This window comes from Penicillium angulare (assembly GCF_028827245.1).
Source record: "Penicillium angulare strain IBT 27051 chromosome Unknown utg000004l_segment0_segment0, whole genome shotgun sequence".
In the NCBI taxonomy this organism is placed as follows: Eukaryota; Fungi; Ascomycota; class Eurotiomycetes; order Eurotiales; family Aspergillaceae; genus Penicillium; species Penicillium angulare.
In genome coordinates, this window is record NW_026623163.1 from 8,817,208 (window position 1) to 8,843,539 (window position 26,332).

The 26,332-nt window shown below is 46.4% G+C and overlaps 10 protein-coding genes across 10 annotated transcripts; 3 read left to right on the forward strand and 7 right to left on the reverse strand.

Annotated features, from left to right (window-relative positions):
• Window positions 1–214: 214 nt before the first annotated feature.
• On the reverse strand, window positions 215–1,958 carry N7478_007221 (MFS general substrate transporter; the record flags this gene model as incomplete). Its single annotated transcript, XM_056923435.1, has 6 exons — window positions 215–484; window positions 544–636; window positions 685–1,179; window positions 1,235–1,447; window positions 1,514–1,633; window positions 1,698–1,958. 6 exons carry the CDS (start codon window positions 1,956–1,958, stop codon window positions 215–217), a joined length of 1,452 nt encoding a protein of 483 aa, XP_056781472.1.
• A 919-nt stretch (window positions 1,959–2,877) lies between these two features.
• On the forward strand, window positions 2,878–4,154 carry N7478_007222 (TauD/TfdA dioxygenase family protein; the record flags this gene model as incomplete). The annotated part of the gene is made up of 5 exons (XM_056923436.1): window positions 2,878–3,046; window positions 3,108–3,625; window positions 3,675–3,723; window positions 3,777–3,908; window positions 3,976–4,154. 5 exons carry the CDS (start codon window positions 2,878–2,880, stop codon window positions 4,152–4,154), a joined length of 1,047 nt encoding a protein of 348 aa, XP_056781473.1.
• Window positions 4,155–4,894: 740 nt separating this feature from the next.
• On the reverse strand, window positions 4,895–6,289 carry N7478_007223 (fungal specific transcription factor domain-containing protein; the record flags this gene model as incomplete). The annotated part of the gene is made up of 1 exon (XM_056923437.1): window positions 4,895–6,289. The coding sequence occupies one exon, from the start codon at window positions 6,287–6,289 to the stop codon at window positions 4,895–4,897; it is 1,395 nt and encodes a 464-aa protein (XP_056781474.1).
• Window positions 6,290–7,364: 1,075 nt separating this feature from the next.
• On the forward strand, window positions 7,365–11,390 carry N7478_007224 (hybrid sensor histidine kinase/response regulator; the record flags this gene model as incomplete). Its single annotated transcript, XM_056923438.1, has 7 exons — window positions 7,365–7,441; window positions 7,512–8,714; window positions 8,772–9,500; window positions 9,551–10,588; window positions 10,644–10,947; window positions 11,014–11,128; window positions 11,179–11,390. 7 exons carry the CDS (start codon window positions 7,365–7,367, stop codon window positions 11,388–11,390), a joined length of 3,678 nt encoding a protein of 1,225 aa, XP_056781475.1.
• A 190-nt stretch (window positions 11,391–11,580) lies between these two features.
• On the reverse strand, window positions 11,581–13,076 carry N7478_007225 (MFS transporter; the record flags this gene model as incomplete). The annotated part of the gene is made up of 3 exons (XM_056923439.1): window positions 11,581–12,285; window positions 12,354–12,755; window positions 12,837–13,076. The coding sequence occupies 3 exons, from the start codon at window positions 13,074–13,076 to the stop codon at window positions 11,581–11,583; spliced, it is 1,347 nt and encodes a 448-aa protein (XP_056781476.1).
• A 1,176-nt stretch (window positions 13,077–14,252) lies between these two features.
• Window positions 14,253–17,410, reverse strand: N7478_007226 (NEDD4 family E3 ubiquitin-protein ligase; the record flags this gene model as incomplete). Its single annotated transcript, XM_056923440.1, has 10 exons — window positions 14,253–14,352; window positions 14,411–14,806; window positions 14,855–14,992; window positions 15,066–15,359; window positions 15,414–16,659; window positions 16,734–16,867; window positions 16,947–17,052; window positions 17,117–17,155; window positions 17,255–17,277; window positions 17,391–17,410. 10 exons carry the CDS (start codon window positions 17,408–17,410, stop codon window positions 14,253–14,255), a joined length of 2,496 nt encoding a protein of 831 aa, XP_056781477.1.
• Window positions 17,411–18,444: 1,034 nt separating this feature from the next.
• Window positions 18,445–19,273, reverse strand: N7478_007227 (polyadenylate-binding protein; the record flags this gene model as incomplete). The annotated part of the gene is made up of 4 exons (XM_056923441.1): window positions 18,445–18,582; window positions 18,650–18,737; window positions 18,815–19,071; window positions 19,202–19,273. 4 exons carry the CDS (start codon window positions 19,271–19,273, stop codon window positions 18,445–18,447), a joined length of 555 nt encoding a protein of 184 aa, XP_056781478.1.
• An 853-nt stretch (window positions 19,274–20,126) lies between these two features.
• Window positions 20,127–20,959, reverse strand: N7478_007228 (vacuolar protein sorting-associated protein 29; the record flags this gene model as incomplete). The annotated part of the gene is made up of 4 exons (XM_056923442.1): window positions 20,127–20,252; window positions 20,316–20,729; window positions 20,787–20,801; window positions 20,903–20,959. The coding sequence occupies 4 exons, from the start codon at window positions 20,957–20,959 to the stop codon at window positions 20,127–20,129; spliced, it is 612 nt and encodes a 203-aa protein (XP_056781479.1).
• A 1,372-nt stretch (window positions 20,960–22,331) lies between these two features.
• N7478_007229 (alanine--glyoxylate transaminase) lies at window positions 22,332–23,605 on the forward strand (the record flags this gene model as incomplete). Its single annotated transcript, XM_056923443.1, has 2 exons — window positions 22,332–22,420; window positions 22,534–23,605. 2 exons carry the CDS (start codon window positions 22,332–22,334, stop codon window positions 23,603–23,605), a joined length of 1,161 nt encoding a protein of 386 aa, XP_056781480.1.
• Window positions 23,606–23,845: 240 nt separating this feature from the next.
• Window positions 23,846–25,019, reverse strand: N7478_007230 (uncharacterized protein; the record flags this gene model as incomplete). The annotated part of the gene is made up of 2 exons (XM_056923444.1): window positions 23,846–24,518; window positions 24,610–25,019. The coding sequence occupies 2 exons, from the start codon at window positions 25,017–25,019 to the stop codon at window positions 23,846–23,848; spliced, it is 1,083 nt and encodes a 360-aa protein (XP_056781481.1).
• Between the last annotated feature and the right edge of the window lie 1,313 nt (window positions 25,020–26,332).

Sequence of the window (26,332 nt, forward strand, 5' to 3'; positions counted from 1 at the left end):
AGCGGGGTATGGTTCCGCTGTGGTTGCGCTGTCCCCCGCGGGACGCTTAACGCTTTACTATATGGGTATAGCAATTCGCCATCCTAGCCATTCTCTTCAAAGCAAAGGTTCAAAATACGTGATTTATTCTAAATTTACTGATATATACGGGAGAGAAAAATTGCAAATTCTGAATATCGGCTTTGGTTTAGAAGTTATTTCCTCTGACGAGGACTCAATATGTATACTTGAAGCCAGGCAAGTTCCCAATCACCAGTTCGCCGCGAGCTACCTTCTTATTTAAAATATAGAAACGCAGAGAAAGAAGAAGAACCAACACAATAGCCAGCACCGAAAGCCCGAGGCTAGTTAGAACCCCAGGATGGTAATTTGGCGCATCTTGAGTCCTGAAGACCAGCGACCCTGTCATGCCGCCCGAAGCACCCAGTCCTACAAATACTGCACTAGCAAAGGCTCGTTTCCATTGACCGCGGATATTGTTGGCCTATGTTTCAAAAGCACGTTAGTTCCGTCATATCACTTTTTGCCCGGTTGTTTACTGACCTGATATGCCATACTTGCTGGAATATTTGCATTGCAGCCCATAGTGGTAAGGAAGGCCCCGACCATACGAGGTGCAATTCCTTTCGTGAAGCCCTGAGAATAGTCAGAATCACGTTTGTATTTGAATCATCCCAAACTCACCAAAAGAGGAAGACCAGTAATCGTGACGAGGGCGTTGAAAATAATAATAGGGCCTCTGATATGATACTTGTCTCCAATGCGGGAGGTAACAACCATGAGAATCCCAGCTGCAGCATAAGGGGGAGCATAAAGACATAGCGAGGCACCCCTAGAGAATCCCATTCCTTCATATATGGTCGGCAGGAAAAACGAAATAGCATAGGCGGTCGTTGTTGACGAAAAGTAAATAAATCCAAACGCCCAGATATTGATGTCAAGACCTGCCCCAAGGTACTTTTTTAAGCTGAAGGGCTCGAGGATAACATCTGCTCGATCTTTTTCAATCCTTCGCATTATGAAGTCATATTCGCTATCTGATAGGAAATTGCGCTTGCTTGTCTTCATTCTGTCGGGAAAGTCGATGAGCACGAACCAACCAATTACGGCGATGACAGAGGTAAGAAGTCCTTGGATCACGAAGATCCAACGCCAGGCTGTTAGGCCACCGAGGCCATTCTGGATGCAGTTAGTAATATAGATTTCTACCGCAAAATCAAATATAGCGACATACCATGAATGTGAGACCGTATGAGAGAATACCCGTGAATGCGGCGGCCACACAGCCCAACAGGTAAAAGATTGCATACCGCTGTTGAATGTCATAACGTGTATACCAAGTAGAGATCAAGTATACACTGGCTGGGAAGAAGCCTGCCTCTAGGCCGCCGATAATAACTCGTATCCCAACCATTTGCTCCCATTTATTGACAAATCCAGCCGACAGCTGCACAATGGTCAGTTTAAAGATTCAGGGGTTTTGGGAATCAGATTTCTTGAAAGCTACCATTACCGCTCCCCAAATGAAGCAAACGCCAGATAGATAGTTGATCGGGCCGATCTTGCGCACTAATATAGGGCCAAATATTTGCAAGCAAATATATGGTGGAAAGAAGGACACGGCGATCTCATTCTGTCACTTTGTCAATAGTTGCCTCGGGGATTGAGATTTGCCCGTGGATATTTGAAAGCCTTACATATTGATTGCCAACCAGATGCAGCTCCTCTATCATGCCTGTCACAGCAGCTCCTCCTAGATTACCACGATCGATGAGACAAACACAATGAAGAAACCCCAGCATTAATATCAAACGGAAGTCCACGCGGCGAATAATCTTTCGTTGTTCTTTATAAGAGTACACTGGGTCATCGTCGATGTTATGAGGTGTGGACTTCTGAGTCTCGACTGCTTCCACAAGGGCGTTTGAGTTCACTTTCTCATTATCTGTATGTGTCATCTTGAAGGAGGAATTGAAAATGAAAAGGTAATATATTTTCACTAAGCTGAATTCATCAGAAAAGCAGATAGGCATAGACAGATATAAGAATATTTCATTACTTCATGCAGCACCGTGTGGTGAAAGATGCGCCAAATATGTTGCAATTACACCTTTCAAGCCGTTCCAAGGCCAGGCAGGTGCGTGCCGACGATTGCCACAGATTTTGTGGGGTAATAGACCAGGAATTGAGCCTGGAAACTTTGACCCTAAATGCCTTTATTGCAATTGGATGAGCTGAAACCTTCGCCTGCGGAGTTGGTAATTGTATATCGGCATATCGGCGTTAAGCACTATGGACCTTTTACCTAGGGACGCTCCTATCGCCGATAACCATTCCAGCTTCTGGAATGTTTCATGAATACTCTTTTTAATTGGACCGGCCCTTTTGAGTTGAAAAATCTTATGATATGTGTTGATATGCATGGCTGATGGCGTTATGTTGCTCCATTCACAAATTGGTGTGTTGATTGATATTGAATTTTCTGGTTGTACTCCTCATCTCCCATCTTTTAGATTACTCAACTTGACCTTTATAAGCTCACAACCATCATTCACATGATTTGACCATGAACGATCGGAATAAAAAATCAAATGCTAACGCTTTTTTATCCCATATTGGAAGCGAGCGAGCTTCTATTCGCTTTCCTACAATGTATCGAAAGCGGGCGTGGTGGCCGATCACTCTTAACGCCGAAAGCCGATGAGCTTCACGTCCGATGAAACGGCTTTTGGCCTTTTTATGTAGTCACGCAAATATATATAGAAATTACGTCTCACGAAATGAAAAACATATTTTGAAATCATCTTAAGATCCCAAACTTGTTCTCAATCCTTGCAAATCTCCAAACCGATCTCAGCGTTCATGAATACATTCAAAATGCATCCGCCAGCCCGCCAGCATTCATCGGGGTCACTCGACCAGTTCGAGCCTGTTATGGTGACTCCAGTGATTGGAAATGAGTTCACAAAGGATACCTGTAATATCGTTGATGATATTCTACATGGTCCCGATGCTGAAGCCCGCATTCGTGATCTTGCCATCATGAGTATGATCTGAACCCTTTGAAAGTGTACAAGACAGACGCTGATTCTCCGTTGCCTTCTCAGTTGCCGAACGCGGAGTGGTTTTCTTCCGAGCCCAAGACAACCTTACCAACGACCTACAGAAAGAGCTCATCCTGCGCATGGGTGAGCTGACCGGTCGTCCTTCCGATCACGGCCTACACATTCACCCAGTGACGAACGATGCTCGTGAATTCGGTGACTCAGATCCTTCAATTAGCACTATCAACTCCGAGGGCCGGAAGAAACTCTACAAGGACACGCCCTATACACAGCAGGCGGCTGTTTGGCACAGTGATATCGGGTTTGAGAAAGCGCCTGCTGATTTCTCCTCTCTGCGCTTGGTGCAATTACCAAAGACTGGGGGTGATACACTTTGGGCTTCGGGGTATGAGATCTATGATCGTATTAGTGAGTCTTATCAGAAGTTTTTGGAAACTTTGACTGCAAAGCATGATGGTGTTGGATTTAGACGGATGGCTGAAACGGGGAAATTTCAACTTTATGAGAAGGAAAGAGGATCTTCGGTTAACATTGGGCCGACACTTTGTGCAGAACATCCTGTATGTTTGGAATTTATTGCATTTTGTCGCTTCGGCTAACATGATCTAGGTCGTTCGAACTAACCCAATCACTGGTTGGAAGTCTATTTTCGCAGCTGGTAAGCTGGCCTTACTCATCGTGAGATTCGTACTTTGCTAATTGACATAAAAGGATCTTTTCCAACTGAAATCATCGGATTAAATCGCAAAGAGAGCGCGGCAATGCTACAATGGTTTCACGATCTTATTACCTATGGCCATGATCTTCAAGTTCGATTTAAGTGGAATAGCCCGAATGATATCGGTACGGTCCCTGGCTTTCGAGTATGTTTCCATTTGAAGAGAAGTTGACTAACTAACATCTATTCTAGCTATTTGGGACAACAGAAGTGTCTTCCATACTGCGACTGCGGATCATGAAGGGTTTGGACCACGGAGTGGTAATCGAGCTGTAGGTGTTGGGGAGATCCCTTACTTTGACCCGTCCAGCAAGTCGAGGCGCGAGGATTTGGGCATTCTGGATGATTTGGCTCCTGCCCATCGCGTCTGAAAGTCCCAACCATGGAATATTAGTTATTATGACTTTATGCTACAGCTTGAATAACATAAACAACCTGACATGTATTCTTGTGATCCGAATTATTTAATGTGTAGAAGTCTGCTTCATCTTTGGTAGATGGAATACATAGAAGTTTGATTTGTTGATTTTTTAGAATGGGTCATTAGCCCAGACTCACGATGGACTCTATTGAAATGGTACATTCATACTGTCAATTCCCCAGAAATCATCCGCGAAAATGCTATTGAACGCATCCAACGCATGCACATGATCGGCAGTAAATAGATACTGCAAATCGGGAGAGAATCCCGGCATGTCTAAAAATATATTGGTATTTTGAAAGTGATGCGAGTCTGCTTCGAGTTGCTGGGCCTCGGTTTCTTGCAAAGGTTGCATGGGTTGTTGTATATTCGGCATCGAATGTGAAGTTGAAGACGTGCGTACAGGTTCATTGTTTCGCATGTGCAATTGAGATTGCATACCAATACTATTGTTGATTTTACTCGTTTCATATGCATTCTCGACGAAATCCATGGTACAATTGATCACGTTTTCAAGCCCGTCGCGATACCTTTTCAGCTTGGTGTTCTTTTCTGACATGACAGATAGTGAAAAGGAACATGCGCGGATATCATTGGATACGGTTGGAGACCAGAGACTAGGACATCTAAAGAGACAAAAACTTGGATATCATGAGTGCCATGCTTTGATTTCATTCGGTTCTGGGTTACCTACCACATGGTCAAACCTGCAGCGAAAATTGAGTTGACAAGGAGGAAAGAGTGAATGGTTGAGTCCCTTTGACGAATTCTCTTGAAAAGTTGACACATTTGTCCAGATGCGTTCAGACTGGTACTGATAAGTTTGTCTTCCGGATGAAGGAGGCCTAGGAAAGGTTGGAGTACAACCCGGATAGCATTATTCCAGTGCATTTGGATAAAATCATTTTCGGCAAGGTCGAGAGGGGGCAGATTCTCTTTGAAACTTTGCAGTGTAGACATTAGGGTTGTGATCTCTGGTAATAGGCTTATGGCGGGCCGATCAATGCGAAAAATGCGCGTGTGTATGTCGGAGACTATTCTTTGCAGCCGGATGGTTGCGATAAATCTGCCAAGTTTTGGCTTTGGAGAATGAGGTTGTAAATTGGGTTGAGTCTGGTCAGTCATCTCAAGCATTTGATCAGTATCCATAGAGACATATATATTAGATGGAGGTTCGACATCAATTTCCTCTTCGGGAATACTAAATGGCCGACCGAGAGCCCAGGCAGTGTGGCGCTCAACGATGTAAACACACCAGAACAGTCGGCGATGCGACTCAGCCTCCTTCGGGTTACAATTCTGATATCTTGATTCCCTGTGCAATCCAAAATCGATGCAGGTTCTCATTGCCAACCCAATCATGTACCAGACACTGGAATTTGACGTGGAAACTAGAGTGTGTACTACCAGAAGCATCATCGCTTCGATGCTGGCGATAGACATCGATTCCCGAAAGGTTGGATCGAAACGCAACGCTGTCGTAAGGAATGCCCTTGGAGGGGTCGATTCGTATGTTCCCGACATTTGAACTACTTCCGACCCGACCGCATAGACCATGTAGAGTTTGAATCGACCAAACTGTCCTTCCGGGCTTGTTCCAATTGGCTGGTACCTTTTTGCATGCAATTCGAGGATCTCACTATCATTTAAAAATGGAAGACGGGAATGTGTATTTTTGAAATAAGCATCGATGATCTGAGCCCCAGTTTCATCATCTGGTGGAGGTGCCATTGTTTCGTCACTAGTATCTGGCATGAATGGCTGCTGTGGCCGATTACCGGGAGTTACAGGAAGTAATTTCCCCTCTTCGGCGTAATGAAGCATTTTCTTGACATTCTCAACCAGAGATACCCCTGATGATGGTCCAAGATACGACTGTTCTTCATTGGAGTCATGACCAAGAGTCAAAAATCGGACAACACCATGCAAGTGGTGGTTTCTCTTCGTATTCTGGCCATGTGACTGCGTGGCTGTCGCGTCAAGCTGCTCGCCCTCCCTTTGGGCGATAGAGGGTTTCCCTTTCGAGACGGCGGCAAGTTGTGCCTCGAGTGATTCGATACGACGTACAAGTGCGCCCTTGGACATAGCATGATGCCAGGATGGGGAGCTTTCACTGCGTGAGCAATGTTGACCGGCGGATTGGCAATTGGAGCAGGTCGGAAAGCCCGCACATTTTTGTTTGCGGCGGTGACATCGCCGACACGACTTGGGAATGCGATTTCGAATTCTTGATTCAGTCTCCATTGGCATGAAGCGTAGAAGGAGGAACTTTGACCGAGAAGCTTCCCCGCATTATCAAGAAGTGTTCTTTAGGACCGAGGCTTAGTTAGTTACACATTTTAATGGTGGAGTCATCTCCGGGTCCAAGCACGCCATCCACGAATGATGTTGAAGGTATAGTAGATATAGATATGACAGATCCGATATAGATACAGGATACAGCGATGAAAATCGATAAGTCTAAATTGAAATATTTGAAATAGTTCAATATCAAAAAAAAAGGCATTCCGAACTATTCCGTCCTAATCAGCTGATGGCGTCTCGTATGTGCAGCCAACTAGGCATAACAGAGTTAAAATAGTACATGTAAACAGGGGGGAACTGAATAAATTTGAGTTCATAGGTAGATCATCAAGTATTATATCAGTCCTACTATGTACTACCTAGGTAGTACTAGTAACTAGTACCTGATCTATGTAGATCGTGTCGTAGGAACATTACAGTATGTCACCGGCTGTATATTCTGCCCTCGAATATGAAACACCAAGTCGACAAAAATAACAAAATTCACAAAATTCACAAAATTCCTCTTCTCCACTTTGCATCTCAACCATCTCTCGGCTTTGCTCCCAATTAGAATTCGGGCAAAAGCGGGTACGATATAAGCCACATGAGCACCTAAACCACTTCTAGAATGCTCTATCTCGCTTCACCGTTGGAACAGAAAAAAGGCTGGACCACGATAGAACTGAACATGACAGCCGATGGGCAGCTGTTACCGAGGATTGAATTCTCTCCAATGGCGAACAGCCAGTGGGGGTAAAAACAGGTTTCCTACTAGCGCAAGCTCGCTTGAGGCCTGTTTTCTGGGGAAAATCTCCATTTTCATCAGTTACATCTACCTTCAAAATTCGACAGGAAATGCTTGAAAGTCAATATAATGAATCGAACAGGCTCTCTCGCCTTTCCTCCGCCCTCGTGTGATGCTGAGCGTAAGAGGATCCAGGAGCTATCCAGGTACGAGACTTCTGCTATGTACCAACGCGGATACCCCTCCCGCCGATCGTGCTGACCACTGCCAAAACAGGTATTATTGTACCTTAGATCGTCCAGCTACAGATTCTATATCGCCCGACGATCCGGAAAAAGAGTCCCTGTCTGAGAAAGATGCCTCGAAAGGAGATGAACAGCCAACGGCCGCCATTTTATCGCCGGATATCACCTTGACGGCTTTGGCCCAACTCGGCGTACATCGTTTGGGATGCAATCGCTCTTTCGTATCCATCATTGATGACGATAATCAGCATATAATAGCCGAAGCGACTACTTCCATCTCCATCCGGAATGTAGATCAGCATCTACCTGGCGATGGAATCTACTTGGGAGCTCGAACATTGGATTTAATATGGGGGGTCTGTCCGCACACCATTGGCCTGTTCACTGGCCAGGATCTCTCACGCGTTATCGACACTGCCAACGTCACTGCGAATCGGACTCGCTACATCATTCGCGATTTCACAAAGGAAGACTGTTTCAAAGACCGACCGTATGTTTGTGAATGGCCTCATATGCGATTCTATGCGGAAGTTCCTTTATACAGTCCCTCTGGATACGTCCTCGGCTCCTTTTGTGTCGTGGATGATAAGCCGCGCGAAGCATTTGGTGATGCCGATGTCAACGTCTTACAGGAGATATCGGATGCCATTGCCCTGCACCTCGAAAACACTCGGGTCGTCCACTATCATCGCCGTGCGGAACGATTGGTCAAGGGCCTAACGACCTTCGTCAAAGATCATGCAGATTTTGACCCTCGCGAGATTTCTAGCAATCATCGTCTCGAATCAAGTACCCGGGCTGCTAATGTTGGTGAGCTTTCGAATGTTGGAATCGGTAATGCTCCATCCCCAGTTATTTCATCGCCCGAAACACAAAATGCTAGCGGTCTTCTGCCACGATCATGCTCCACCAGCCCCTCGGAGGAGCCATCGCCACTCTTCTTCTCTGGGCCACCCTCAGGGACCACCACGGATCTTTCGTCGATCAATTCGAATCTGTCAGATCGCCAAGCTCCAACACCAGGAGAAGAGAAATCGCTAGATGAAGTACTACGATCTGGATTTGTCTCAAACAACCCAATGCCTCAGAATACATCTATGGTGTCCTTGACGGACAGTATACCCTTATCCGACCGTATAGAAAGAATATTCTGTCGCGCCAGTGCTCTTTTGAAACAATCCATGGACCTAGATGGTGTGGTTTTTCTGGACGCAAGCCGAACTAACCCTTCTTAGTGAGTACATTTTCTCTCGAACAAGTAAATACTCGGAATATTCGCTCATCTCTACAGTCTCCCTACCGGAGAAGAAGATGGCTGGGAGCCATTACCAAAGTCTGCTTCATCTACGTTTCCATCGGCGCCACTTCCAAGTCCTCTAGGGCCACTGAGCAACGCAACCCATGAACCAAATATGCCATGCGAGATTTTAGGGTCCTCTTTGAAGAAATCTCAAATGGAGGACATGGACCCGGGTCGAAAATTATCTATATCAGAACAACTACTCGATACATTGGTTACACATTTTCCTCAAGGTCAAGTCTTTGATCTTGCAGATTTGAATAGCAGCAGAGAATATTGGGCTCAAAAAGGTGTAGACTGCAACACTGAATCTCGCGCCGAAAATCTTGAGACAATACCCCTGGACCTATCCAGAATGCTTCCAGGTGCTAAATCAGTTCTTTTTTTTCCGCTCTGGAACTATCATCAGTCTCGATGGATGGCGGGAACTCTTGTTTGGACTCGAGACAACCACCGATCTCTTGGACTCGAGGAGCTGCACTATTTCAAAGTATTTGGTGATTCTATCGTATCGGAAATTTCTCGTCTTCATTGGAGTACTACTGAAAAGTCCAAGTTTGATTTTGTTTCGTCTGTCAGCCATGAACTGCGATCACCACTGCATGGAATATTAGCAAGCGCCGAGCTTCTGCAAGCTACAGCTCTATTACCTTCACAGGAGGATATGGTTCAAATGATTGAATCATCCGGGCTTACTCTGCTTGACACAACTGATCACCTGTTAGTATATCCGCTTTTTATTGAACAATTCTCTCACTGACAATCATTAGTTTGGATTTTTGTAAAATCAACAACTTGACACAAACGAAGAAAGCCCGGAAGAAGCGCAACCAAGAATTTTCGGGTTTGATTTCCGAGTTTAGCCTTGATCAGTTGATCGAAGAAGTTTCAAATATTCTATACACTGGTCATAAAATTCAGGATCTCACATCTGGCGATACGAACATCATATCATCATTAAAAGGCGCCGGTACAGATAGCGACTCTAGCGAAATGTCTGTGGTGGTACGCATCGAACAATCACACCACTGGAATATTCGATCTCAGCCCGGCGCTTGGCGGAGAATTGTCATGAATCTCCTCGGGAATTCAATCAAGTGGACCAAGAAAGGTTTTGTGGAGGTGTCCCTCTCGCGAACCAAATGCCAACCTGATTCACAATCTTTCTTCGTCCATCTTACTGTTACCGATACGGGAAGTGGAATCGCACCTGATTTCCTCAGACACAAGTTGTTCTCCCCTTTTACCCAGGAGGATTCACTGGCTGAGGGCGTTGGACTTGGTCTTAGTATCGTGCGGCTCCTTGTAGCCTCACTGGGTGGACATGTTAATGTCAAGAGTGAGGTTGGCATCGGAACTCAGGTTGATGTTCACATCCCCGTGCAAGGCGTGAAAAACACAGCGGATACTAATCTGCAGGATCCTAATTCGAATTTGTTTCAAAGTGCTCTGTCTCAACCGCACCGCCACGCTTGTCTAGTTGCTTTCAATGGGTATCCCAACTTGGCAGAAACGCCGACGGGTCTGTTAACGGCCGAGGCGAAGCGGAAACTGTCGATACAGAGCACGTTTGCTGATATACTCATGTCTCGTTTTGGCTGGGGTGTCTCCCTTGTTGAATCTCTTGACAAGGTGCAAGGCGATGTTGCTGTAATTGAAGAGGAGACCCTGTGGACCGCCATCGAGAATCGACACTCATTGGAGGCACTCGCTGAAAAGTTTGGTGTCAAGTCTTTCATCATTCTCGGTAGTAAAATATCTATCTTGCAGGATGCTGTTGGATCTAACTTTGTTCGCGTCTCTCAGCCGTAGGTCTCCATATTCCGTGTGAATTCTTTTCAGATGCTGATTTTTCTATATCAGATTCGGGCCACGAAAGATAGAACAAGCAGTACTAATGGTGCAAAAGTTTCTCCAATCTGATGCACAGAATCAAATAATACATACCCCTATGGACCTAGAAGCTCCTGAGCAGCCTCCATCATCCCCCGACTCGGCCGAAACGGTCAAAGATGAAGCTGAAGACAGAGACACAACGCCAAAGGCATCAATAGAGGTGACTGTGGCTAATTCATTGACTCTTCCGATCATTTCTCCTGTCTCCTTATCACTGGAAATTCCAAATTTGCATGTTCTTGTTGTCGATGATAACAATATCAATCTCAAAGTGAGTTAGAAATGTCATACCAAGTACCGCGGCTAGAGCTCTTATTCTAATAATTGACCTCAACAGATCATGGCCACATTCATGCGTAAGATCGGCTGTACCTACGACACGGCTTCAAATGGTCTCATCGCTCTGGAGAAGTACATGGCGTCCGACAAGCGATATGACTTTGTTCTTATGGGTAGGTTTCCTTTATACCTGTCAAATAACGTTATTTCTGATACCTTATAGATATTTCGATGCCCGTCATGGATGGCCTAGTATCGACAAGCAAAATCCGACAATACGAAAAGGACAAAGGCATGACACCATCTTGCATCATGGCTGTCACTGGTGTTGCCTCTGACTCCATGCATCAACAAGCTCTTGCATCTGGAATTAATGACTATTTAATCAAACCATTGTCGCTTAAAGAGCTGCGAAGACTTATGGGGATCTCATGACACCAATACACGGGGTGTGGGGCGAATAGCGAGTTTCTTCTTGTTTCATTTCTTGATATCTGGAGTTTTGATATACACGAGTAGCTAAACTCAGCATGATACCAATTTTGATCTTCTGATTTTAATCTAAATAATCTTCATTCAATTAGATTGTTCTCAGACTAATCAGTAATCATCATGACCGTTTAAATCAGACATGGTGCATCTGCTCTGGCCTTGGGGCCCGAACAATCATCCCCCAAACACCAAGAGCAACAGCCAACATAGCCAACAGAATAGGCTGAAGAATACTCACACCTTTAGACTGCGAAATAGCACCAATGAAAAACGGGAACACCGCACCCCCACCCATTGAAAAAGCCGCAGCAAATCCAATAGCAGCTACATGTAAATCCTTAGGCAACAGTCTAGTCGCAACAACCACCACTCCCGGGAATATAGTACCGAGAAAGAACCCAACAAGCGCCACAGCAACAGCCGACACGATGAAGTGTGGGACGAGCCAGAATATAAGCTCAAGCGCCATTGCTAAAATGATATATAAAGCGATAGATAGCTTTTGGCCTAGGCGGGGAGAGACAAAACCTAGCACGAATCGACCAACTGTTATACCGAGCCAGAATCCAGTTTCTGTCATTCCTGATGCGAAGGCGCCGCCGTGGCGGACGTTGGTCATAAATAGAACTACCCAGCCTCCTATTGCTACTTCGGTTCCGCCGTATAGGAAGAGGAATATTGCGCAGATCCAGGTTACTCTGTATGTTAGTGAGATGCGGGTTTGAGTGAATGGGCCGCCTCTGTTTCCTGTTGTTGGATTCTCTTCTCTGTATTTTGATCCTGTTTCTTTCCAGAAGGCTGAGACGGCATAGACGAGTTCAATTGCCGCGGCTCCGGTCTTGTAAGGAGTGTTAATTAGGTCAGGTTGGGTTTGAATCAGGAGTACATTTCGAATGGTTCACGTACCATTATGTAGTAGAAAGAATACCATTCCCAGTTGGCCTTTGTTATCAAACTTGTAGCAATCAGTGGACTCACAGTGGCTCCTACCCCGAAGAATCCATGGAAGAAACCAAGTACTTCGTTCGAGTTTGCCATGTTTCCTATCCAGACGTTCCATGCTGCATTTTGAATTCCGCTGCCAAATCCAACAAAGACATACATTACCACCAAGACTGGAAACGGCGGATGTTGGCATATAACGATGTAAGTGATCAAATGACAAGTTGGTCCGATGAATGCAATTCCTCGTCTCCCAAGATGCTGATGGATAACATGGCTCAAAATAGCTGATATGGTATAGCCTATGAACGGTGACAGAAAGACTAGTGATATGATGGTGTATGTATGGTGGTAGTAAAGTTCAAGCTAGCAAAACAGCATGAATAGATTATGTTAGCTACGTCTTGTTTACCTCATGATCAATAGAATAAAATACAAAATACTCACGTAAGGAATGATCGCTCCGTATGCAGCATCATTAGCACCCATAACAAAGGCACACACACAAGTCGCTGTGACTCTCCATATCATGGTCTTTGACTCGTTCCATCGGGGCGCGACGTTAACCGCATGTAAAGGTGGGGTCTCGTCGGGATCTTCTATGTTGCTAATAGGACGATCTTCGGATTGACTCCTTGTTGACGGGTCTAAGCCCGCTGGACTGGGGATCTGAACGCTGGTTGCCATGTTTACTCTCCAGTGTTTTGATTTGGGAGAAGTGGGGATGGTTCCAGCTACAAATTGTGTAGTTGATAGAGGGAGGATGTGAACATCAGCCCCACGGGGAAGTGTTGGGTGGTATCGGGCCAACCATGAATCCGAGTCTAATCCCGAAGCCCACTCTTAGTAAGGTAAGGATAAGCGCTAGATAGATACAAGTACCTCTTTCTCGAGATATAGTTCTTTAAAGATGATTGGAATCACTAAGACTAAGTGTATAGTGTATAGGTATTGCTACTCTTGTAGGTTACCGGTTAGCCTGATGATATTAGAATGGATTCAGAGGCTATGGTCATTTGATCGTCGGATAGATGAAGGTATCTGCGGCATATACTGAATACTTTCGACTTGATTAATGGGACACCTTATTTCCGGGCATATGGACCGTTTTTATGGAGTGGGGAATACTATCCATAAACAGCGGATCCATGCGAAAGTATCGATCTACAAGTAGTAATCGTTGCGTGGAAGGTGCTAATTGTTAGTGGGCCTTGAATACAGCTTGGTTTGTTATCAAGGTCTAGCACTATTCCAAGTATACATCTATAGGTAATTACAATTTTAGTAGGTTGGAACCGAGGTTGGCATCACGACTGGCATCGCGTTGGAAAGACGGTTGGAAATTATACCACCTGGGAGGCGTTTCAGTAATTCCCTACTGGGTATTTAAATAATTTCAATCCTGATGAGAAAATTCCATATATTATATTCGTAGACGAAGCACAAAGCACAAAGCCCCGTTAAGGACGAGAATAAATTCAGTGGACGTGATCACGCAATGATACACAGAAATACCTATATACAAGCTAGGAGGTGCCTCGAAGCACAACAAATAGAAGTAGCGCAAAGCGATAGGTCCAAAAATGGGATCGGGATTTGCTCTGTATGATCAAAACCTTTGGATAATAGGGAGCCGGAACGCAACGACTGGATAGAACAATATGGGTTCCGGATGCCATGATTCCATGCGTGGAAGCGCACCACCGCTACAATATGGCAGTTGGAAGAAATATAACGAAAGGTAGATGTGACGAGTGGGCGGGTATGGAACAGGTAGAAGTGGTTACAGGCGCTTAGTGAATAGGAACAAGGAATATGATGCTGGAATGTTCTGCTGTCTGTAGCAGGGGTTAAGCTGGATATCTATTCCTGTCCAAATCCAAGAGTTTCCTCCACAGCGATGGACATTTTATGTTCCAAGGCTTCGTGAGTCTTGTACGGTGGCAGGTCAAGACGGTTAAAACTGTAACATTGTTAGTAAGCATGTCATTTGTGTCTTGATGGGGCTGAGATAATCATACCATGTGTGTGACTTGGGAAGGGCAGCAGGATCACCAGACTTTTCGATAGTAAAGCGTCTAGGTCCATCAGAACCTTGGAGATCCTTGAAACCGTTAACAGGAATACGAGAAGTTCCAGTAGTAAACTGGAGAAGACGGGACTTCTGTTCCGCATCCCAAGTACGGACAATCTTCCAGAAGTTCTGGATGACCTCGTCCTGCTCTTGGTAGCCACGATAATCGGTATGTTTCTTCCAGTCATCAACATCAATATCAGCAATACCACCGATGAGAAGCTCCAGTTCGCGCTCATCGAACACATTCACCAGATCTGCCGGGATCAGCTCGTTAAATCCGGACATGAATGCATTGAATTGCTCTTCTACACGCTTAACAATCTTCCATTCGGTAACCAACCTACACAAGTCAGTAACGGAAAGTTGTCTCATAAGAATCATCACTTACTCAATGTACTGAGGCTTGTTCTCGTTAGTGACCGGGATATCTCGGCCATCGGGTATCAAATCAATAGTGCGACGTTCACCAAACTTTTCATCGTCAACCGAAAATGTAAGCTCGACAATGCCTTCGATATCGTTATCCCTGTGAATGACGTTTATTAGCTTCCGGGTGAATGCAAAATAACCAGCAAAGCCGGCACTGAGAAAAGACCCACAAAGTCCACGCTAAGTTGCGATGTAAATCTTCGTCAACACCTTCCATATCTTGAAGAGTCACCTTCTTGCGAAGCATCATCTTGTAGAATGCACCGATGAAGAATGAGTCCAAGAAACGGCGATGGAAAATCGCCAGACCAACCACACGGCCGATGAATTTGAAGTAATTGAGATGCTCAGGGTTGACGCCAGAATGGGGATTAATTTGCAGAGTATAATTATCGTGAGCGGAGTATTCGAAGAGGCAGTAGAAGGGGTTGAACATTTCGTGGGAGAGGAGGAAGAAGAATTCACTAGACGAGCGGTTAGTTTGAAATATCAAATAAAATAATCGCTGGAAAACATACCGAGAAAGACCACCGTAGTCCAGACCATCTTCTCCATCGAACTTAATCATCAGGCGCTTCTTCAGGTCGGACGCACTCTGTCGCATGATCTCTGCGTAGGAATCCTCGAATATATTATTACGGCGAACCTTGACATGGCATTGGCCGGACATGATTCGCAAAGCGGGCTGAGATCGGAAGTAGATCAGCTTGCGGCGGAAGTCACGCTTGTACTGCGGAACGCCCTGGTCCAAGGATGAAGGCAAACGAGGATCGTCCCAGGTCGTGGTTTTGGTATTGTGGTCCACAAAGTATACACGGGCAGTGTTGGTAAGACGCATTTCCCATCCGCTGGGCAGAGGACCCAGTTGAGAAACAGGTTGCTGCTGAATGGTAGTATTGTTTCCACCCTGGTTCTGATTCTGTCCATACATGCGGATGTACTGCTGACGGCGGGGGTCAACCCATGTGGTTGTGCGAGTATTGTGATCAACAAAATATGACCGTCCCTCGGGGGTAGATCGCTGTTCCCATCCAGGTGGAAGCTCGCCAGTGCCTGCAGTGGTGGCTCCCGTTGCCATCAGTTGAACAGCATTTGCAGAGGATCCCGCTGGAGCTGCTGATGGAGCCGACGCGGGTGGAGGTTGAGTCCCAGGAGGTGGTGTTTGAGGTTGCTGAGAATCTGGCAGGTTAGGAGAACTAGCACCAGTTCGATCTTCAGGCAGCATACGACTCTGATGGGCCCTACGTTCCAATTGCATATTGGCCTCACGCTGACTGCGGTGGGCAGATTCGTTGTAGTTTGCTGAAGGACGCGACCAAGTCGTAGTGCGTGTATTATGATCAACATAGTACGTCCGTCCCAAGCCATCTTCTCTTCGTTCCCAGCCAGCGGGTAGACGGCCCTGGCTGTCCTCGAAAGAACTCAAGTTGGTGCGAGAGGCAGCGCTCGCACTAGGAGGGGCACCGTTAGGAGCAGGGAGGCCAGGAGGTCCGGCAGTCGATGGGGTACGGTTATTGAGCGACACGTTCGACATGGCGTCGGGTAGGGCGTCCCCTTGACCGGGACCAGCCTGGGAGGGAGGTGTTGGTGATGCAACTTGTGGGACGAGACCACTGGAGGTTGAGGATTGAGCGTTTTGCGGGCGTAGACCACCATTTTGCTGGTTGGAAGTAGTGGCTGTAAGGTTCGTTGACAGGTTGATAATCAGTTTTCCGTGGACAATCAGATTATCGTTGGACTTTTTGAGGTCGCGAGTGAGCATCTCTATTGAAAGGAAAGAAAAGGTCAGAATGAATCGGTCGCATATTGAGAGATCGTCAGGATCCACCACGACATACCATCGCCCCCCATCTGAAGATCGATGACATCGCCGATGCGAACATTGATGACTCCAAGGAATCCTTGGTCCTTCTTTTTGAATTTCTTTTGATCGAAGATCTGGATCGCCAGAATGCTATCCTCGTTGACTCGCCTATACCGATAACCAATTCGTTAATAAGCCACTTCCGTTTCCGCCCGTACTCGCGATCAGATAATATGCCATCACATACAAGTCAAAGGGTTCATTCCAGTAAGGATTCAGGGTTTTCTTGATCACAGAAGTAGTGTGGGTTTGTTCGCCCCCAACTGTAGCCACCGCGAAAGGGTCGGGGAAGCCTAGAGAGATGTTAGTCGACCCCGCTTGGGGCCGAACCGAGCAAGTTTAAAGAACATGACATACGGAAGACATCGCGCTTGTAGAGGCCGTCCGCAGCGATAACTGTAAAGTAATAACAAGAGAAAAAATTGTCAGTTTCCGTATCTTCTGAGAGGAACCCCGCAGTGTCCCGCCAGGTGGGCAAGGACTAGGCAATCTTACTCGTGACTCGCAGATTTGGCTGGCTGTAACATTCGACAAGTTAGCATTGGTAAAATCAGGGCCGAAACATGGATTTTCTCCAAAATTAGATCATCGGGGTGAGATCCCTGGGGTAAGGTGACGACAAAGAACATACGCAGGTAGATTGGATGCCATGGTGGCCCTGGTTGCTCTTCACAGCACACCGATTTGAGGAGGCCGATCAATCAAGCCCTTAATGAACACGGCGCGCGCATCCAGGAGGGGTCGGGTGCGGGAAATCGCGGTATCGTCAGATCGCCAATCCACCAAAAAGACTTCGACGGGGGTGAAACAGTCGATATGAGGGTATGTTGGTGGAAAGAGGGGGGTGTAGAATGTAGAGATCCGGAGGAGAAGAGAAGGAAGAGGGAGGGAGGCCGGGGCGTATGTAATTCACTTTCACTTTGCGGGATGTATGGCGTAAGTACTCCCACCACGTATTAAGTGTGGACGAGGTACTTTTCTTGGGGCTGAGCAACGGGAGATCGCCTATGGACTAGCCTGGGCACATTATCTCAGGATTTTTTGGATATAAAGAATGTTTTCTTATTACATTTGTCCAATGTCATCTTTTACTCAGGTTTTCCATCATGATCAAGCCACAGCCCTCCCCAGTCATGGCGTACGTAATCCTCGTTCCAGTGCGGGTGGCGATTAGGAACTGATTAGGTATTGGTCTACAGGTACTGAGTACTTGTCACTGATGCAGTTAGAGCCATTACTAGGCAGCGACTTTTATTTACAGGGCTTAGACAAAAGTTTACTTTATATGGTCAGTCAAATATACGAAATAGTATATACGAAGAAAGTCATCTTGTTCTATGGTCAATTGATCATTGACAAAATATCCATTACACAATTCGCCGAGAGTCTCCCAGCTAAGAACCCTCGATGGACTGTCCGATTATTGTACATATCCATTTAAAAAAGAAAAAAGGGAAAAAAAAAGAAGATATCCTCAACTCCAAATTGTCCACTCCTAACCCCGAAAGGAAAACCAATCATGTCTTTTTTTTAGGATTCGGACGCCGTCATGCGGGACGTTTGGAGTGGAGGTAGTTGGCCCTGGCCTGTCCCTGCCGATCTATTGCAAAGGAAGTGGGCTCTTGAAAATGACAGAGAAATAGGTGCAAGACCCTAGGACGCAATTTACGAAAGCAACGACGAGTTTAGTAAGGTGCGAAGCCACGTCCGCGACCCCGGAAGCCACCACGAAAGCCACGGAAGGGACCACGACCACCGCGTCCTCCCCGACCACGGCCACGACCGCGGGTCATGCCTGGCAGATTGGTACGCTTAGGGGTGACCTATTTGACGCCATTGTTAGTAAAAAGCCGTGTGAGACAAGGAAGAAAGAAGATAATTGAAGCTTACCTTGAGGTTGCGGCCACGGAATTCACTTTCATTCAAAACCAGAGCCTGGGCCACAAGACTGGGCTCAGAGAATTCCACATATGCGTAGCTGTAAAGAAAGATCCCTCAGTCAGTTTATCTCTCCAAGCTCCTTGTACCAGGTGTAGGGTAAGAGATCAAACGCACCCCTTGGGTTGACTAGTGAACTTGTCTAGCAGGATAGTCACTCGGTTGATTGAGCCACAGCTTTGGAAGTGTGCCTGGATCTCTTCAGGTGATGCCCCATAGTCCACATTGCCAACAAAAACACTTCGTGCGTCAACATCCTCTTTGTTCTCTGCGAGGTCCGACGATTGCTGGTCGAGAGTGTTCTGCATATCGCGCAATTTAGCAGCTTCGGATTCCATCTCGGCGACGCGCTTCTTCATAGCTGCAATTTCCTCCTATTTAAAGCAAAAACAAGTAAGTCATGTGAGTATTTTTTGTGGTGTATGGTTCTTTGTGGTGCATGGTTGTGAAAGAAAATTGGGTTCATGGCTTCGACTGGAAGGTTATTGCGTCCTAAATACATACTTCCTCGTCGCCGCCCTCCTCGTGAGGGACCTGCAGCTGCTCCTCCTTGATCTCTGATCCTTCGGTCGCCATTGTGTATCTGGTGGGTCCGGAGAAGACGTGGGTGGTGTGTTGAAGAGCTGGAGAGGTGCAGAAACTCTGGACTTTGGGTGGAGTTGGTGAGGAACCGGGAGCCCTTGGGGCTAGCTTTGAGAAAGATTGAGTAATCAGGGGGAAATTTGAAAAGCACTTAAGCTATAGAATGGATGTGAAATAAGATCAAATGAATTATACCCTGTGAAAAGCAAGATCCATTCAATGGGGAGTTGATCTTTGCGGGGTGGAGTCGAGTCGCGATGGGAGTTTCATTATTTCATAACTCGCGCTTGCTGTTTTGGGACTAGCGTCACTTACTGAACACCCGCTTTGTTAACTACTACAACGGTAGTACAGTAGCCCCGGGGTAATAGATACTTCCAGAAGAGTTATTCTTTTGTCAGGCGGTGAATATTTAATTGTAGATGTTTCTTCAAAGAAGATTCTATCGTTAAATCCCAATCCCAAGTTCTGTTGAACCAATCAAGTGGGTTCTCATCTAGCCTATCCATCCAACTAGTTAAGCAAGGTCCCCGAGGGAAGCCTGCAGGCACCCGCCAAATTAAAGTAGCACATGATCTAATAGAGCACACGGAAATTAAATCAACAGAGCATAAATGACACCTGATGGAGGATGGGAAATGAGCAAGATGGTCCTAGTCTATATGATATAAGTCGTATATGGATTGAATCAATTGCACTAGCTCAAGGTATCAAAGAGTCATGTTGAGAAAGCATGGAATCCAGGCTGGAGGACAAACAGAGAGGCAGGAGACAGGAGAGACTATTTACACGGGATCGAAGATCGGGGGTGAGGAGGAAGAGGCGGAGTAGGGGAGACTTGGCTGGATCATGATGAGGCCGGGGCTGGAGCGTGGTTCTTGCGAAAGGAAACCTTCTCGACTGAGACATTCTCGACGCCATTGGCATCCGTCTTAAGCTGGTAGACATACAACACTAGAACGTCTCCTTGGATCTGCATAATGTGTTAGTAAAGTAATCACTGCCGGGCACCGGTGACTTATAGCTCATTACTTACATCCATTAGGCAGAAGCTTGGTGTAGGCTCCTCTCCCTCCGCTGAGTATCCTGAAGTCATCGCGCCCGTCGCGCTACCGGGGTTGATGAAGAAGCGACCTTCCATCTCAAAGGCTTCAAAGCGGTGGGTACCACCCCAGAGAAGGACATCCACGTCCATTTGTCGAGCTGCAATCAACAAGGCATCAGCATCACCGGGTGGAATGATGGTATGACCATGGGTGAAACCGATGCGCAAGCTGCCATGGTTGACGATTTTGGAAAGCGGGAGGTTCGGAGAGTCGACATCGTAGTCACCCTTGACCATTTGCAGGTCCGGGGCTACCTGACGAAGGTGTTCATAAGTCTCGCGGTCGGTGAGGTTGCCCAAACATAAGATCTGACCGATCTTGCCGGGGGTAAGCAGTTTCCGGAACTGCCATGAGGATTAGCGATGATCGCCAGATGATCATGTCAAAAGACGAGTGCATACCTTAGGTGGGAGATCCTGTGAACGATGAGAGCTGATGAGCTAAATGATTCATGATCTATTTTGGGACGGGGAGGTCCAAGGTCCATGGAGCTCAGCTCATATACGGATCAACTTACAGGGGCTCGGTCGGGAATGAACAGGTCACCGATGACCAGGACTAAACGAGCTGTCATCCTGGGATTGGCGGATTGGTGGGGCCGGAGTAACAAGCTCAAGCGTCTTTTCCAATCGCGGTCGCAAGGGACAGAATGCGCGTGGTTAGGCAGTTGGGGGAGCTTTCGCGGGGAAGCCACGTCAAAGCCCTATGCCCTATGAGCTGAATTGGGGTGGTTATGGGTGTTGGTGTTATTGCATGTGGTGATAAGCCTAGAGTGATGATTCCCTATCGCAGTTTAGTTAGTTACTTTGCTTACTGAACCATATTACTAAGGGATCCATCTCGGGATCTCCCTCCGAGGGAGGAGGGGATATGGTGTTGCTCATCTTCTTATTGCACAATTGGCTAATTAGACCGAATCTCTCGCCCGATTGATGTCGGCTGCAAATATCCAATCGAGAGAATATAAAATATAAGACCAAAGCTTTTGTTGCGGAGCTCGCCGTGGTGCAGCGGGGAAGTTCATCAAGACAGTGAACTACGGCGCAAACGCCAGACTGCGATCGGGACGAGAATAATTAGGGAAGATGAGGGTGATATTCTGAATAGTGAGTTGTTTGTTAAGTTTGAGGTAGGCGAAATATGAATACATCATGACCTATCGTCTAGTTGTACTGGCGTATATTGATCATGGCTCTAAAGCAGCTGTATACTCTATACTATGACCAATTGATCGCATACATTTTAAACATCCCTTCTATAGACCAGCCAGTCATATCATCTCATTCAAACAGAGTTTCCTTGGGTCCAAATCTCCGGAATATAGAATAGAAGCTACAGCGTAGACTCCCTCGCTATACAGTAACAGCCATACTGTACTCGATCGGCCCCGGCCGAGAAACACCCAAAAACCCTTCAACGCGGGAAAAATGTTGGGGATACGAGAACATTGAATTGATCTTTGGAATCCTTCTTAAACATCTCGTCTCCCCCGGATTTCAAGCTCTTCTTTAATTCTCTCCACAGTCCATTGTTGTTTCAATTGCTTCAAAAGTCAAGGTTTTAATCTTCGGCTCATATCCGTCGTATCCTTAAGTACCTTAAGCCTTACCTAGGTAGTCGACGTTACCAACCAATCCCAACCACCCAAATCATCTCCTTCGGCGGCGATCCCCGATCTTGCATTTCCCTCGGGAAATCACAAGCTACCACTACCAAACCCAAGGTCTCTAACCCCGCGGCTGCCCCGCCGCAAATCGGAAAAGCTGGCGCCCTCTACGCAGCAACGTCTTAGCCTGATCTCCAGACACCTGGACCAGCGTCTGCCGTTGCCAAACTTGAACACTCCCTTCTCGACCGAAAGAACCTCACTGCCTCCTGACGACCTTGAATATAAGCCTATCGATCGCACTATTCCTGACTCTCCTTCTACACCTTCAAAGCCCACTATGTCTACTCAAGCGCCTCACAACACCCTGCTCATCCCGGGCCCTATTGAATTCGACGATGCCGTGCTGCAGTCGATGGCCCACTACGCGTGAGTCAACCCCTCCCTTCCTCATCTCTCACTACTCTTGATACCTCCCAACTCCTCTCAATTGATCTCTTATTGTATCGATAACTAACCTCAGTCTCTTTTCTGCCATCTAGTGAGAGCCATGTCGCTCCCGGCTTCGTCAAGGTCTTCGGTGAAACCTTGACTCTCACTCGCAAACTATTCCAGTCCACTAGCCCCTCCGCACAACCCTTTATCATCGCCGGAAGTGGTACCTTGGGCTGGGATCTCGTCTCTGCCAACCTGATCGAAAAGGGTGAGAACGCCCTGGTTCTGAACACTGGTTACTTCGGAGATTCCTTCGGCCAATGCCTGCAAACATATGGTGCCAATGTCACACAGCTGCGTACGCCCGTCGGCGAGCGCCACTCCCTCGAACAAGTGGAGCAGGCTTTGCGAGAGAAGAAGTACAAGGTCCTCACTATTACTCACGTCGACACCTCCACCGGTGTCCTGGGCGATATCAAGGGTGTCACCCAGCTCGTTCGCCGAGTGAGCCCCGACACTCTCGTCGTAGTCGACGGTGTCTGCAGTGTCGGTTCGGAAGAGATCAAATTCGACGAGTGGGACCTCGATGTCGTTGTTACCGCTAGTCAGAAGGCCATCGGCTGCCCTCCCGGTCTCAGTATCGTATACACTTCCGGCCGCGCCATTAATGTCGCTCAAACCCGCCAGTCCCCACCAGGCGCTTACTACGCCTCCATCGCCAACTGGCTTCCCATCATGCAGAACTACGAGAACAACAAGCCCTCGTACTTCGCTACTCCTCCTACCCAGCTTATTCACGCCTTGCACACTACTCTGAGCCAGATTACTACTCGTCCTATCTCCGAGCGCTTCGATATCCACACTAAGGTCTCTGATAGCGTTAAGGCTGCTGTCGCTCAGCTGGGTCTTAAGCAGGTTGCTCCTAACCCTGACGCGCAGGCTCACGGTATGACTGCTATGTACTTGCCTGAGGGTCTTACTCCTCCCGATGTCCTTCCCGGTCTGCTTAAGCGCGGTGTCATCTTCGCAGCTGGTCTGCACAAGGAGATCGCTACTAAGTACATTCGTTTCGGACACATGGGTGTCAGTGTGACTGACCCTGGCCGTAACGATGTTGAGAAGGCTCTTGCTGCTCTTAAGGAGGCTCTGGCCGAGGCTAAGCAGGCCAAGGGACTGTAAATCATATAGTGGTATTGAAATCATCGAACATTACGTTGAAAATGTGCATAGAATTTACAGAATGAAATGACTTTATCATATAGAATGTTGTTCTGCCTATTTCCTACTCTTTTTTCCATAAATTTGTGTGATAGTCAATTCTTGAAATTAAACAACCCTCCATTAAAATTGAAAAGATGAGTGTTGGATATAAAGGCCTAATATACATGGTGACTGAAGATTGAAGCGACTCCGGTCTGGTTAACCCCTCTTCTTCCTCGTATTCTGCTTGTTTTCATCCTCGCCCTTTCGTTTCCTCGAATTCTCAATCCCTTCTTCATGCTCCTCTTCCTTTTCTGCCCGCGCCGTATCTCCAGAGGGAAGAACCGATGTATCCTGACCATCGAAATACCCCGATATCTCAATATTGCGTAGCACGTATGCGACTTTCTCAATATCAATCTGAGAAACAGATCCGCATGCAGATATACCAACTTCCCCATCTCCATCTTCAGCAACACGCTTGCATTCCAGATTAAGTCTCTGACTCAATTCCACACTCGCACTCCATAGTTCCTTGTATTCATTCAAATTATACTTCACTTTCAAGTCTTCCTTCACCCGCTTCGTCCCAGGTTGCATATCCGGATAATCATTCAAAGCGAGCCAAAAATACACCTCATCACTGTAAAAAGGAACCTGTAGAGCCAATCCACTCGATCCTGTCATTATAGATAGAATCAAAGATGCAGTAGCTGGGCCAACACCACGAAGAGGCTGGAGTGCATCGAAGCTTTTTTGAGGAAATGCCTCGCTCGCCTCTGTATCTGCCGTAGGAAGAGCAGTGTTAGCAGCTGATATACAGGTTTGTACTAGTTTGTCTTGATTGGATTTAATCATGCCCATAAGCATGGGACGAGAATGGCCGTGGGTTCTTATGAATGTTAGTGATAAGTCATGTCTCTCTAATGGTTAAGATCTAAAATTTTATGAGGAGAGGAAATAAATAAAGAAGTAAAACTCACGTTTTCCATTCCATCACGCTGGTAAGTTCGTCTTTACTCATTATATCATTCTTGCTCGTACCCCGTCGCGTAGCAATAAGTGCTGGCATCTCCTCATACCGCCACGCATCGAGCTTGAGGAATTTTATCAGTCCAGATTGTATGTCTGACTGGGTTGAAGGACTTAGATCCGCTTCTTGAATAAGATCTGCATCATCTATGTTCTTTGCGCTTCGTGAGCCCTTCTTTTTAGGCTGGAACTTCCGTAGGAGTTTGTGGTGATGCACGTGTTTCACTGCGGCTGGGTAGCATTTGAGTAACTTTTGAAAGGTCGAGAGGGTTATTTGATCCGCATGAAAGGATTCAGAGCCCTTGGTAGGTGTTGACTTTGTCATTGCTTGGGAGCTGGTGGTTTTGACGTTTTTGGGCATGTTTGAGTTGTGGTATCTGCCTTGGTAATCTGGACTGCAGTTTTGGAGATTTTCGCAGTGTAGGTTTGCTATAATTGGCTCAATTTGTTGGAGATTGACCGCTGTAAATCGCCTGGTATGATCAATATTCGTTTAGAATGGAGTCTGCAGACGCGCTTGATGCTTGCTCTCGTTATCGCGATAAGGCTTGTATTGCACCTGTCATAGTAGAGTTATAAGGTGATATGTATTGTAAGGTATTGTATTGTATTTCACGACTTGAGTGGCCGTTACTTCAATGTTAGCATCCAGGACCCAGGACCTCTAGTGATCTATACAATTGAATCAATATGAGAAATAACGGCCGGCTGGTTATCAATTATCAAGCGACTCATGCTATCGAGCTCTAACCCCTTGCTGTGATATCATGTTCCCATTTTGTCTTGCCTCTATAGAATGTCACTGGATTTATCTGAAGGGAAATACTTCCATGTCGCAAGAAACTAGATCATTTATTCAGTCAATGGAATATTTCAATATGACTACAGAGACTGCAAAAGAATATGAGAAGCGTTTTATTGAAAGGGGGCGTTGAACGAGACCCAATAGATTTCTCTATGCTTTGAAGGACTCGTATAGGTAGGGACAGGTGAATTCCACCGTATTCCCAAAGTACTGTAGGATAGGTTTGCCACCCAGGATGAGCACATATGCAGGCATCATAGTTTGAGCCGTAAACACGGACACACTTTTGGGTATCAAGTTCCAAAAGTTTAATCCCACTGACAAGATTCCATTCCATGCCCAGCGAATTGACTGCCGTTTGAATATGCATATGGGTATCCTTACAGGGGGCGTAGATCTCTGAAATCCGATTGATGGAATATACGAAATTACTCAATGAAGATAAATCTACAATCAAAGTCCCTGACGCGGAATAATAAAGCACTAATCAGTTCAAAAAGTACCGTTTCCAATCACCTTCTATGGTCTAATTGGCGGGTAGAATTGTGTATCATCCGGGTTAAGGATAGAACCGTCGAATGCAATGATATTATTCGTGGGTAGCCGCTTTTCATTATCAAAGATTGTTGTACGTGAGTGGCGGAACCAAAACCGATCGAGTGTCGCGTCCCGTTGCATACTTTCTTGCTCCCACTGACCTGACGTCATTCGTTGATTGCCATGGAATCTACAGCCAAACTATGCAGACAAACGCGCACTCAATTAAAATTAAAATTCGCAGTATTGACGTATATCTCAAAAACGTTATGGAACAGGTTTGAAAGGGGTGGAAAGTTTCTTTCTGTCGATAATGTCGCCACTTTCCATAT